At 39.4% G+C, this 14328-nt stretch overlaps 1 protein-coding gene across 2 annotated transcripts in view; it reads left to right on the forward strand.

The window, feature by feature from the left end:
* The window catches only part of ERP44 (endoplasmic reticulum protein 44), a 50450-nt gene extending 37281 nt beyond the window's left edge, over positions 1 to 13169 (forward strand). For both annotated transcript variants that reach the window (XM_061996033.1, XM_010198010.2), the window contains exons 7-12: positions 1240 to 1297; positions 2591 to 2707; positions 6556 to 6667; positions 7126 to 7267; positions 10270 to 10372; positions 12581 to 13169. In XM_061996033.1, coding sequence (XP_061852017.1) covers positions 1240 to 1297; positions 2591 to 2707; positions 6556 to 6667; positions 7126 to 7267; positions 10270 to 10372; positions 12581 to 12682 — 634 coding nt within the window. In that variant the 3' untranslated portion in view covers positions 12683 to 13169. The remainder of the gene's footprint in view (positions 1 to 1239; positions 1298 to 2590; positions 2708 to 6555; positions 6668 to 7125; positions 7268 to 10269; positions 10373 to 12580) is intronic.
* The last annotated feature ends 1159 nt before the right edge of the window (positions 13170 to 14328 follow it).

Genomic DNA, 14328 nt, shown 5'->3' on the forward strand with positions numbered 1-14328 from the left:
GATCCAATTATCTTTTTCCTGTCACATAAAAAACATAGGTAGTTTGAGTTAAGCCGTGGGACTTAAGTGGTTTTTTTTTCCTTGGCCCTCTAAATTGTTCGTACCCCTGGAAGGATTACTTTACTTTTCACTGAGATAAATTGAGATTGGTTTACTTCTCTTTTTTTTCCCTCCTCCTTACATGTCTTAAGCTTTGGTTAAGACTGATTATATGAAGCCCACAGAAGAGATACTATGATTGGAGGAGCTGGAACACTTATCTAACATTCCCCAGAGGCTGACGTGCTTTCTTTTTAGCCTATGCTAAAAGGAAAAGAAATAGTTAGTTCATTGTACTCTTTCATGGCGTATGCGGCCAGTCAACTCTGTCTTGCCAGCATGAGTTATTTTTGGAACAGCAAGGCATGGGAGAGAAGGAGAGATGAGGCTTCTTTCAGTGTCTGCAGGTGGTGAAAGGGTTTATTTTTGAGAACTTTCTTTCCTTCTGTTTTTCTCCTTCCATTATTGAATGCGTAACTATCCTTGCTTGTGTGAATAAGAGATGTAATTTGGAGGGGGATGGTACTTGCGACTGAGATTAAGGAACCACAAAATATTCCAGAGGCAGAGAGGAACTTAAAAAGGTGACATAGTAAGAAAGACTTGTGTAAGTTCTCCCAAGTACACACATACCAGTGGTCAGAAACTGCATGCTATGTCTTGTGCTCTCTAGGTCTGTTCTGAGGGTAAAACGGACAACGTGGGCTTATTTTCTGTCCATTTTTTCGTTGCCTGTGTTGGTAGTGCACCTCAAAGCCCTTCTTTGTCAGGGCAGATGTAAATTTCTAGAGTAAATAATGTAACAGGAAGAGTAAATGCAAACAGGAATCCCCCCTCTCTCCTTTTGTTCCATAAGAATGGGTATTTTTAATTTTTAAATTCATTGTAATAATTCATTAACATTTGTCTCTGATAGTCAGCCAAAAGTGTACCAGCACTCATCACTGGCACTTCTGTGCTTTTAGTCCATACTTCCAGTCTTAGAGATATATCTCACTGGCTCCCTTAACACCTTCTCTAGCCAGTCCAAGTGTCTGTGTGCAATCACTTTGCAGTTTACTTGAAAGATCAAGAATTTGAATTCTTTAAATTTTGAAGGGAAAAAAGTATTAAAGAAAGGATGTCAAATTAAAATATTATTTTTGATATCTCAGTTATTTTGTCTGTACCAAGACATGCTTACTGGTTGGTTTGTTGTAGGGCTATTTCAAAAGCAGAGAGATTTAGCGGAGACAATGTAATCTACAAGCCACCAGGGGTAAGTGTAACTGTATTATTCTGCTTATTGTCATTAAATGTGAATATGCATAGGTGGGGACTATATTCAGATCATTCAGTATGTTACAGCATCTCAAGTCTTCATTTTATTTCATCATGCAATAGTGTGAACAATAGAATGACAAGAATGAGTGTTTCTGAGTCAGCGAAAAAGATCTTGATCTCATTTGTTGCACAAAACCTAAATTTGTCATGTGAAATGTCAGTGCCCAGAGTTTACAATTCTTTGGTTTTTTTTCTTGGGAACACAGTCAACTCATCATGTGTATAGCTACTTTGTGTTCTGTAAAGGTCTTAAAAGTTCAACAGCTGGTGTACTTCATGGTTTTCAAAGCAAATGACAATTAATAAGTATTTTTCTGACTATTGCTTCCCTGTCTTGTGTGTCTCAGCCCACAAGGGTTAAGAGCTATTCTCTTCATTAAAAAAAAAAGGAATTAGTAAAAGGAACAAATACTAACAAACTTTCAGAAACGTAGCTTGACATGAGAAAAATTCAGTACAGAAGAAAATCTGCAAGAATTGTTTTATAGAAAAATAATTATATGTGAAAAATCTGTTTTTCTCAAATTCAATGTACAAAAAGAGTTGCTTACAAAAGAGAAATAAATTGGAATACCTAGAGGGGGAGAGAGTTTCAATCCTGTTTCTGCAAAACCAGAATTTATTAGGTTACCTAATTTATATGGATTTTCTGAATTAAGGTGTGCTTAATAATGGCTGCAGCTTGCGAAGTCATGCTTCATTTCATTTTGACCAAAACTGTAATTACATTAAAAGATGGCAGCACTGAATTCTGAGTTAAAACTACTTGCAAAGAAAGGAAAACTGTTATTTATTCATATCTCTTTGGCAAAGCAAATGGTGAGTCTTCGTAACTATCATCATGAAGCATCTTTAATAACCACATTCAGTTTAATTCTAAATGTGTTTTTTAAAGTATGGAGATACTATTTCTCAACCTTACAGAAGTCTAAGAAGCCTTTATTTGAAACATCCCTAATTTGGAAAGGAAGTATCTTTTATATTCTTCTTAAATTTACTTAAAGAATGGGGTTGACTGCATAAATGATCTCATATGATATTGGTTTTCCTTTTGTACATTTGTAACATGGTTAATAGAAATGTTGCATGCACAAAGGCTGAATATTGGTATAAGGTTGGCTTTCAATATTTATGTGAATGTTGTTTCTTTGTCTGGCAGGTAATCCTCTTTGTAGGTAGCAATGTCATTTTTACTGTTTCTCAAATAGCGTGTTTTTGTTTTCAATAGGAAAATGCTCCAGATATGGTGTATTTAGGCTCATTAACCAATTTTGATTTGATTTATGCATGGACACAAGACAAATGTGTACCACTAGTTCGAGAAATTACTTTTGAAAATGGGGAGGTAAGAATTTTTCCTACCATTCTACTTTTGGAGTTTCTTTCTCAAAATCAAAACATCTCTTTCAAGGGCTCTAATCCATGCCAAAGAACTTTCTGCATGCTCTGGTTTTGTCAGAACATAGGTGGCATGTAATGTCTTTTTGTTCTTTTGGGGCTTTTTAGTTTGAAACTACTACCAAAGTAAGAGGTTATAATTGTGCATATAGGTCATGTAAGTATCTGATGACCTGTGGACACTTGGATGCCAAGAGTGTATGTCTGTCTAAATACATATGGGTGTGTAACACCTTGGGTTGTATTCTTCATCTCCAGTAAGTACATACTATTACATATACAGATGTTATGACTGAGTATTGATTTAAGATCCAGACATAAATGTTATTTAAGTGCCTTTTGCATCTATTATGACCTGGAAAAAATGCTTCTATCCATGAAATATTCATGTCGTCATGTCCATGACAATTTGGAAGACTAAAATAGTTATTAATGATTCTTTACTTGTAATAAACTTTTAAAGTCTAAAGTTAGTAGTAGAAACCCGTTACTGTATTAACCAAAGCATTATTTCCAAAGCATTATCTAATAAATAAGTACATTAAATGGTGTCTGACCATCTACAGAACTGTCAGTCTTCTAGGAATTGTAGTATTTTTTCAATCTGTGTTTAGGTATTGGTACCTTCTTAATCTTTTTAGCTTCACAAGTGCTTTCCCTTGGGTTTCTTCTTTTAGCTGTAATTCATAAGATGGAATTTGAGAGTTTGCTTTTAACCATCTCTTCTCGTCTTCTTTGCTTTCTTTCAATGCTTTTCTGTTTTGTTTTGTAACCTGCTTCTCTTTCATCTCTTTCCAGCTCTATACTGTAATTTTTTAAAAAAATATCCAAAAACTGGAAATAAATCTTCAGAAAACTAGGAAGTTTGTAGTATCTCATAAAAAGTATTTTTACATAGCCACAGCATCTGCTAGAAACTTTGGTGAGGTTTGAAACAAACTGCAGCATGTTGTCCACACTGGATTAGAAACCAAAGAATTGGTCATATGATTAATTCTCAGCTTGCACCCTTAATTTTTTTTTTATCCAGAGTTGGCAACGTATGTAACGCTGCTGTTCTGGGCAACACATCAGGTTAGCTGACAGAGAAAGGAAAAAGGTGGGATGCACAAAATGGTTCAAGTACAACCTTGTAGTCTACCCTGCCAACTTGTATTTGAAAGTTCTGTTAGTTAAACAAACTATAATTCCCCATTTGCAACTCAATATGTAAAAGATGCCACATGTTAGCATGTTTAGAAGTGTGTGGCAGATTTTCAGTGTACTTTTCCCATGAAAATTGAAATGGGATTCTGAGCCTTAGAAGCCAAGGTTCATCACTGTCAGCTTGTGCCACATTGTGTCGTCGTTTATCTGGTTGTTCAGTCAACCCTCGATTCCTGTTTGCTTGGGCAGATACTTAAAATTCCAGTGTGACATTTTACCTAGCAACATTTGTTTAAAAATTTCAGTGCTGCCAGTACCCAAACAAATTTAAACATGCCAAAATTGAGATATTTCTGCCTTGTGAGATTCTACAGTATTTAAATAAGCTCTTAATGCTTACTGCACAATATTACAGGGTAAAAGTAAGTGGCACTGTGACTGTTATGTTTATGTTACTGGAATACTGACAAAAAAAAGGTAAAGGTAAAAATTTCTACTGCATATCTTATATTACATTTTAGAATAAAAACTGGCCTAACTGTTGTTACATTTTTCTCTCATTTTCTTTCTTAACATTTTTGTTATCTGGTAGTGTCACGGGCAGGCTAGCCAGGAAAGCGCACAATCTGAACAGAGTTCATCATTGTGACTTTAGACAATACATAATAATTTATCTCTAAAGCAAGGTCTTCTGCTTGAGAAGACTGTCCATTGGAGACACAGTCCCTGTACTTAACAAGAGAAAGCTGCTGAGATCAGTAATACCATTCAGAAGAAATCACAGTTTAACCTGTCACCTGTTTACTTCTTTGTTGCATGAATACAGTGAACTGTGTGGTCTAAGGATTTTGTTGAACTGTAAGATTTGGGAAGGGTAAAAAGTTTCTCAAAGGTCTACAGAAGTAATGTGGGAAGCTCAGATCTAACGAAAAAAAAGTTTTGATGTTTTTAGTGCCAGATGAGACAGTAGCTTTTGAGGAAGCAGTCCAAAGCAAACGAAACAGCCATTCCACTTGCCGTGTTCAGATCAGTAAGATGTGCTATGAAAGCTGCAATAGAAAGCAGACAAAGGAGAGTACTTAATAGAAACCATTTAGAGCCAAAATTAGCAAGGCTTTCAAGCCAGCTATCCTAATACCCTGTTTGGACATCAATTCATCTTGTGACTATAACTTCCCGAGCTTGTCCTTTTAGCTGCTTGCAAGCGAGAGGGGAGCTTGGAGCTGGAATACCAAGATTTCTTTGGGACTTTTCCTTTGGAAATGTACCTGTTGAAAGGAGTGAGGGAATGCAGCCATAATCGTAGTGGTAGGAAACAGACTTTTACCCATCCTTTAGTAGGAAAGGAGGCTGAGACCCAGCTGAATTCATGTGTGTAAAAATGAGAACAAGCAAATACAATTAGTAGTTGGTTTGGGAGTGAGTTGGGAAGCTTGGATTTCATCAAAAGCACTGAAATTAAGATCATGTTTGCAATCTACTGTTAAAAGACCAAGCTTTAACTTACTTGACAGACTTGGTTGATAGCGAATGACAGCCATTTCATGTACACTATGTAACCAGCTGCCTGAGGATACAGAAAGCGTTTCTTCCATCTTACTGCAAATCAAAGATATCTGAAGAATTTCTATTTGATGGCAGAACAAACCACTGCTATCTTTCTGAATAAACAGAAGACTTTATTCTGATAGAGGTTAGAATCATAGAAATAGCAGCACTTGCTTGTACACCAGTTGTGTAAAAGATAGGCAAGATTGTAAGCATTTGTTAAATGATAAATTATTATGTCTTCATAATACTTTGTCTTCAGTTGGGCTCTAGTGAGTTGAGCTGATGTTCAAACGTGCCTAAAAATCACTTTTCAAGTAAGCAAATGCATGTTGTTTGGGTTTTGAGTAAAAGAAAAATGCTGAATACACTATCCAAGGAGCTCCTACATTTATCTGTCCTTGGATAGAGATCTTTAAAAGGCACTCAGGCTGCAAGATCACATCCTTGTGAATAACTAAAGCTTGGCTGTGCAACAAAGGCTTTCATTTCTTCAGTTTTAGGAATCTACTAGCCCGCAAACTTAATAATGGTGTTATGCAGATGACCACTCAGCACATGCTTTACTGGCAAAACTTAATTGTAGCTGCTACAGCCATGTCATTAGCTTTGGGCTTTTTTGTTTGTTTGTGGTTTTTTGCTTTGGTTTGGATTTTTTTTTAAGGATGTAGTTCTCATTGATTGTGGTATGCCAATAAAACACCAACTCACTACATGAACCAGGCTAGGACGGGGTCTAGTCTATACCCTCAGCTTTTCATAGCATTTAGTACTGCTCTGTTCAGGCCTTATTGCTGCGTCTATGAAGATGCTCCGTTTTCTGAGAATTGGGCTATTTCTTTTGGGCAAGTGTATCCCTTCCAGAAATGCTGATAATGAAATAACCTTCATCCTTTATCTGCTGTGTGTGATGGAAGAAGGAAACATGGTTAACTGTATCACTTGGGTGTCTTCGATGAAAGGTCGGGAGTTAACATTTTTAGTCCTGTTCTTTCAGCTGTTTTAAAAGTACGGATCTCACTGAATTTAAAAATTGATGGAGTCACTTAAATGCCCTTCAGAAAGAGAAGAAATGAGACTTGTCGCTTGTTTTCTGTACAGGAACTAACAGAAGAAGGCCTTCCTTTTCTCATACTTTTCCACATGAAAGATGACTTGGAGAGTTTAGAGAAATTCCAGCAGGAGGTCGCACGACAGTTAATAAGTGAAAAAGGTTTGTAGGAAACTCCTACTGCTTCTTGCTTTTACTCATTTTGGGTTTTTTTTCCAGGCAAACTCAGTAGAGCGGAAGCAAAGGCCAAACTAAATCCTAGCTTTAAAGCTCTTGAGGCTTTATGTACTTTTGACAGTGAGGACCAGCTCCTGTGGAAATGATTAAAATAGATACACAACTTACTAATCAGTAACTATTTCAGAAATGCTTCTTGTCTAAATGACTTCATGCAGTTTGAGAAGGCCTTAAACAAAACTTCAGCTTGCATTGTGGCCAAAAACACTTGAAGAAAATCCTTTATTTTGGTGGTGTCAGTTATTTAAATACAGTTTCAAGTTTTGCATATTACCTCAGTCTCATATCTCCACCTTTCCAATACTTGTGAAAGTGTTTAGGCTTTTGAGATAATAATAGTTTAAAAATCTTAACATGGGGTTTTGTCTGCTTATGATTTTAAGGTACAATAAACTTCCTTCACGCTGACTGTGACAAATTCAGACACCCACTCCTTCATATTCAGAAGACCCCTGCAGACTGCCCTGTTATTGCCATCGACAGCTTCCGGCACATGTATGTCTTCCCAGACTTCAGTGACTTGTCGTAAGTATTTTTCTTTGTCCCTTTTAATTTGAGAAGAACAAAGGAAAAGATATGTGCTCATATTTTAATCAGTATTGTGACAGGAAGATGAATAAATCCAGGACAGGTAGGGCTGCTTGCCTTAGGTGCCAGAGCCTTAAAGCAGTATCCATTGGTGTGAAGTATTTGTTTAGATGAAGTGCCGTTGCCTTATGCAAGAAGAGAGGTTTTCAGATGCTGCTCTGCTTTTATTTCAAATTTTTGCTCTTTTGCATAGTAGTGAGGCATTTGGAGCCTGGCATGGTATCGTTTTTAGTGGTAATTTAAGCTTTAAAAACTTCAGAATACTGCATGGAATATTTAAATGCTGTGTTGTACAATTAATTACTCTAAAATGCACCATGTAAGAATATAAGAATTCCCAGCCTGCTGTTTTGGCTTTTCCTGCTGTGCAGTTCCAGCTTTCCTGCATCAGTCTAAACCTGGAAAGCTGGCAGAGAAATCCTTGTTGCATGGGTTTCTGAAACTTTCCATGTGAAGCTTGGAAAATGACTAATTATTGGCAGGTTATTTGGATAAGATATGCGAGAGAAGTGTCAGGGTGCGTAGGCAAATAGCACGTTACTGATCCTCTTTACATCAGCCTATCTCTTTATGATGTGCTGCCTTGGAGGCAGATGTTCTGTCTCCTGTGGCTCAGTTGAGGAGTGAAGATGCATAAAACAGTATCTTCAGGAGCTTTCTGGGTTAGACCAGTGTCCTGTCTTCATGTTGTGTGTTCAACTCCAGCTTCTGTCCCAAAGGGCTCACCTGCATATACGTTGCTTCTTGACTCCTAGTTAGATGCTTAAGCTTTAAGACTTGAATTTTTACCCATTCATAATTTTTGCACATTCATACTTTTAGAACCTCAGAGTATTTCATTTTTTTCAAAGCCAAGTACTCAAAGCTTGGACATAATACACAATGTGAACATTACCCCATGTCTAATTGTGCCATTCCAGCAGGCATTTTTCTACCTGAAAATGTTGAAATATGGAAGGAGGATTTAAACTTAGCTTCTGCCCGTAACTCTCCACAGGCTTATTCTTCAAATGTAGTCTCTGATGTATCTCGAATAGCTAAAGCTGTGCTATGTGGAAACTCTGATTGTGGCTGTTTTTCTCCCTGCATTCCTGTTTCTCTGGAAGATCACGTTCACCACACACGCCAGTGGATATCTGCCTTTTGAAAGCACTTCTTTTAGTGTCACTTTTGAAACAGCCCTAAAATAAATTAATATGTCTTATAGGGGAATAGAGATGTTTAGTTTAGACTTTTGCGTTATGTTTCTTATGTGTTTTGTTTCTGTGAAACTCTATCAGAATAATAAGAGCTACTTGCTTGTTTATATACTGATGGCTACATCCAAATGATGAGAGATGTCAGGATTGTAGACAGTTGCTTAATGATAAATAATTATTCAACCTTACTCTAGGAGATTGAGCTGATACTTAGAAATATCCAACAAACAGTTTGGAAACAAGGAGAGCTTGGAACTCCTGGGGTGATATTCTTTTGTGTGTGGTTTGGATTTTTTATTTGGTTTTGGTTTGTTTGTTTTTCAATACCAAAAAAAAAGATCTTAATTCTGAGACTCTCACTTGCCTGCAAAGATTTCTGTCACTTCAGGACATTTTCTGGACTCTCTTACAAACTGGCCCCAGGCTGTCTTTTGTAATCTCAGTGCTGCCACCAACCAATAGGGTTTGGGCATGGTAGTTTCAGAACTGCACCATTAAAAGATTTCCTCTCTCTTTAGGGAGCTGTCTTTTTGGAGAACAGCCACTTCATAGGCAAATGAGACCACCACCCAGTATTTTGTCATCCAAATTTTGGCCACCTGCCTTCATTCATCCTGCTGTTCCACAGTTGGAAATGATAGCGAGGCATGTTCAACAGATCAGGTGTAGTTTCTGGTGAGAACCAGCTGAGCTACAGGAGGCCATAAGCACCGAATGCTCTTACATTAGGAGAAGAAAAGAGGTTGAATGTCACCAGCACTGTGCCTGACAACCTAGAAGGGAGCAGGAGCCTAAGGTGAAGTAGGGAGCCAAGATTCTGCTGTCACTGCAGCTGGAATGGAATGAACCCTCATCTCTTCATCAGTACTGACTGCTGATCTTACCTCAGAAGGGAGGAGACATCTCAAAGTAGCACTGTAATACTGATTAGTCAGAGGCACTGCTGCAGCAAAGCCCTATGACTCTGCATTATACCAGGTTTTATCCGCACAGCGTTCCCGTGATCTGCAGTCCTGCCAACAGCCCGTCTGACCACGCTTTGTCCCTCTTTCCTAAACGTAATTGTTGGTCTGATGAAAGACTGCCGACAAAACCTGTCTCCATTCATACGCTACCTTTTGATTGCATGCACAGCGCTCACAGGTTTTTTCCTCTCATCCTTAGTACTTATTAGATCAACTCTTCATTTTAAGCTTTTTAGTCTATTTGACGTCTCACAGATAAAACTGGCTGCTGTAGTTTTGCACGTTTGCTGTGGGTGACAGTAGATGATCTCAGATTAGATTTACATTGATATCCTCTTAGTGCTTATCTCTGGTGTATATGCAGTTGCTCAGGCACTAGAGAGCCTTTCAAAGATGTTTTGTCAATACGGCTACCCGACTGTCATTTGTATCTATAAACTGTGCATTTGGAACCTGCTGTTCCCTCTTACATTATGGTTAGTGGGGAGCTGAAGTGAGTATACAATGAAGTTATCGGCTAGTACAACTCTGTGGGAGTTATTGAAAAGATGAAATACTTGCTGTGTTCTCAAGAGACAGTAGAAAGAAAAAGAAGCTGGTAGGATACCTTAACAAACCATTTGGCTTCCTGTCCTCTATTAATCACCTCAAAGTGGACATGGTGTGCTAGATAAACAAACAGAAGTTGGCTATTCCAAACAATGCACTTTAAATCTTCTGTGTTTGGACTTAACTTGTAATAAATGTGTGGGTGTTTCTGTTGGATTTGTTCCAGACTTCCAGGTAAACTGAAGCAGTTTGTACTAGACTTGCATTCTGGAAAATTGCATAGAGAGTTTCATCATGGCCCTGACCCAACTGATGTAGCACCTGGTCAGGTAAGGTTACAACAAATGTGTTTCATTTGGCCACTTAATAAAGACCTTTTTTCCCCCTCTTCCTTGTCAGGGCTGTACTTTCTAATGTGTGGGTACTTTTAAACTTCAGACTCCCGAAAGAGAAATCTGTTTATAGATGCGCAACATTGCCACTCCTTCTTGGTTCTTCCTTTAGTGTCCTTTGTGTAAAGGCAGAGAGCCCTAGGGGGAGATCTGGTACCCATTAGCCTTGAGTAAAGGAAAAGCGTAAGAATGCATGTTCTGAAGCAGAAGATCTGTTGTGAGCTCGCAGAGCTGCTCGTATGTTCTTACGTGATTTCAGTGCAAAGAGTGACGATCCCTAGGAGATGGGTTATTTCCCACACGACACACTGCCTCAAAAGGGAAATGTCAATTGACTGTAGGCTTTACACACTTGTAGTTACCAACGCAAGCAGGAGGCAGCTTATTAGAGTATCAACAGAAGATTGAGAAGCAGTAAAAGGGCTTAGTCCTTTTATTAATGCAGTTTACAAGCAGCATTAACTGTGGTCGCAAGATGCATTTGTCAGTTTGGGTTCCTCACTGTTCTGCTCCAAGGTGGTCATGCCGTATAATTACATGCCTGGATGTCACTCCTAGGATCTCCTCAGGAAGACAACTACTGGATCCTTCTCCAAAGTCAGGAGTACCTCAGTTATTTAGCTTAATCCAAGAGGCAGAAAGGAAAGAACATCACCAGCATCAATTCCCTCTGCTCAGGCATTGTTTTGTTATCTTCTTGATATACGACTCAGCTTATATGCTGGTGTCATGCTGCCAAGAGCAAATGGAACAGCCTATCTTGTAACCTTCTCAAGCCTTCTCTAAAGAAATAACTGTTTTTAAACACTTTTAAGTTATACATTGCATTGTCTAGGGCTCAGCCATGTTGGTCCCAGAGGAGACCTGGTACTTTTGTGCTGGTGTGCCTTGGGCCATCCCAGAACGAGTGGGTGAGGGACAGAAACAATTTATGGCTACAGGCTCTTTTCCTGGTCATGTGGTATGGCTGGCACTGACCTAAGCTGTGGCAGTACAGCCTCCTGTTACCTTGCTCAAAGTTACAAGATTTGAAAGGAGGAAAGCCCTGGAGGCCTTGCCTTGGGCCCAAGAGAGTGATCGCTTTTGAATATTGTCATGACTGGCTGTGAAAAGGCACTGGCTGCATTGTTTCAGCAGTAATTCATGTCACAGGTAACTCCCTGTGTTTCTCAAGAAATCATTGAGCAATAAGAATTCAGGTCAACAAGAGGAGATACAGAAAAGAGCGCTGGAGACTGAGGCTTAGACCAGGAGCACAACGGGCAGGCGTGAGGAAGAGATGCTCTGGGACAGTGGAGGAGGTTCAGCGAGGGAGCAGAACCCAAGAGTTCAGGCTGGGTCTGCTGCCTGTCTGGGCTAAGGCTCATTGCCTACAGCTGCAGGCTTGCTCTTGTCCTTATTCTGCCTTGAAACAGGCACACCAAGCCTGGGGTGTTCCTTTCCCTTCCCCTGTATGGCATCCAGCTGTCTTCTGGAAGACACGTGTGCCTGTGTGCTGGAAACACTGCCTGTCACCAAGCTGAGGCTGTTCCCTTGGGTTATCTGTGTCCCTTCAGTTGCACCTTTTGGTTTGGGACTGGTTTTTTTTAGCTTCCATAGAAAATGAATTCTAAGATATTTTGGCAGCACTGTCAGTTTTGCCCTGGCGTATTTCAAAACCAAACACACAAGCTACAATGCCTGGAAAGCAAGCGGTACATAGACTCAAACTTCAGAACCCACCTGGATGCGTTCCTGTGTGACCTGATCTAGGTGGACCTGCTTGAGCAGGGGGGTTGGACTAGATCATCTCTAAAGGTCCCTTCCTGCCCCTACCATTCTGTGATTCTATGAAATATAGATCGGGGTACATCTGAAATGCTTTTGAGTCTCTTGTACAGAAAGTTGGATGATGGCTGCTTCCTTTGAGGTGTGCCAACAAAAGAAATATCCTTAACCAGTGGTGCTTAGTCAATTCATATATGTGTGCACGTGTATTCCACCTACTTGGGACTTAAAATGTGCCTTCCAAAAAACTAAAAACCCCTCAATTTGTGAGAATGCTGCACATCTGTGCACTCCCATAATTTGTTAGAAATTCATTCAGTGGAGGTGATTATTAAAATGAGTCTAACAAGCAATTTTACCGTTTGTTCTGTTTTTCAGCCAATTCAGGATCTAGCGAGCAGCCCACCAGAGAGCTCATTCCAGAAACTGGCACCCAGTGAACATAGGTACACTTTACTGAGGGAAAAAGATGAACTTTAAAAACTTGAAATAATCTTGCAAGCCTTTCAGACAGCAGCATTGACTTCTGTGTGGTGGAAATAGTAAACCTATATTTTCATAATTCTATGTGTATTTTTATTTTGAATAAACTGAAAAATAATTTTTTTCTCCCCAGGCTTGTAAATACATTTGTTTGGTGGGTCACTCTGTGCAGCATCTTTCAAACAGTGCGTTCCCAACGCTGTAGCAAAATAGCAGAGACCCATCCAGACTCTTGATCTAACTCTGTTCTGTAAAACTTTTATAATCCAAATGAAGGTATCCTTGCCAGAGACATGCTGTTAACTTGCACTATCCCATTAAATAGGACTTTTGGGTTGTTTTCTCTGTGTAACCTTGGTAGTATGTGCTTTTTCTTCTTCATGTGAACAGCTATCCCTGGTAACCTATTTCTTTGTCACATTTTTCTCCAACTTGAGGGTCTTCTATTTGGGAGGGGAATAAATTAAAGTTTTACAGAATTTTGTGTGGCGCTTCACTGGGTGTAAATGTCTAAGTGGTTAAACAATCTGACTGTTAAAATACCAAGCGAGGCAAGGAAGAGTTTTAGTGATACTAGCTGTACTTTAACAGAAAAGAGCTGTGTTGACCTGCTCTGATTATCTGGAATTATTAAGATGGTTTTATTATCCACATGGACCGTGGATGTTAGAAACCCTTGATAGATGGAGAGGACTAGAGGTGGCCTGCCATCTTAGTTTTGTCACACTGACATGAGTCTCTATGTATGCATTATCATTAGTCTTTTTTTTTCCTTTGGGTATCTGCCTACCTGGCAGATACTTTCTGAACAACCATTGCACGTTTTGTTACTCTTTTTGACTGGCTTGTGCCTTATTTATTGCATAGTCTTTGAATTCTGCTCTGAAAAAAGAATTAACTACTTTCTTTCTGGGCTTTCTGTTGTTTAATAACAGAATACGGGCTTTTTTGAATGAACCGTCAAAGATGCTTGAACAAACAAACTGTAAGCTGGAAAAATATCTGTTGATTCAGGTTGTGTTACTGGAGACAAATGAGTATTGTATTTGTACAGTAAACTTACTACATCTCAAAGCTTGGGCCCCAAGGTTTAGTGTCCTTAGAAGCAAACTTGTTCTTTGGCTGCTCTGTTCACGTTTCATTCAGTGGGTGCCTCAACTTCTGCAGTTCCCAGCTCAGCATTCCTTTTGATTCTCAGCTAGAGGCCACCTCAGTTAGTGACAGAAGACTGGGGCATGGTCCTGTGCAGCTATGGCAAAAGTAGATCCCAAGAAGAGGCTGTTGCCCCTGCAGCAACGGGCACATGAGCTTTCAACGAGGAGGGGGGAAGCTCTGAAGACAGAGTTGCCAGTACCAGCCAACACTGAGCTACAGCTCACTGAGCTGATGCAGAATCAGCAGCTAGAAGTGTTGCAAGGTTTGTCGGACTTGTGAATTGGCACTTTGGAGTGCACAGCAAGTGCTGGAAAGCCAGGTCTCCTCTTCCTTTCTCCATTTCATGCCAAATCAAGCATTTTTTGGCACCAGAGTCACACCACTTTCCAGGTGGAATCCAAAGCGCCGTGCAGGGTGTGGTTTTAAGGTTGCTACTTGTTACCTGGTGGTGGTGCTGCAGAACTTCTGTTCAGGCACCTGAAATTTTG

Source organism: Colius striatus, chromosome 4, assembly GCF_028858725.1.
Source record: "Colius striatus isolate bColStr4 chromosome 4, bColStr4.1.hap1, whole genome shotgun sequence".
Classification (NCBI taxonomy): domain Eukaryota; kingdom Metazoa; phylum Chordata; class Aves; order Coliiformes; family Coliidae; genus Colius; species Colius striatus.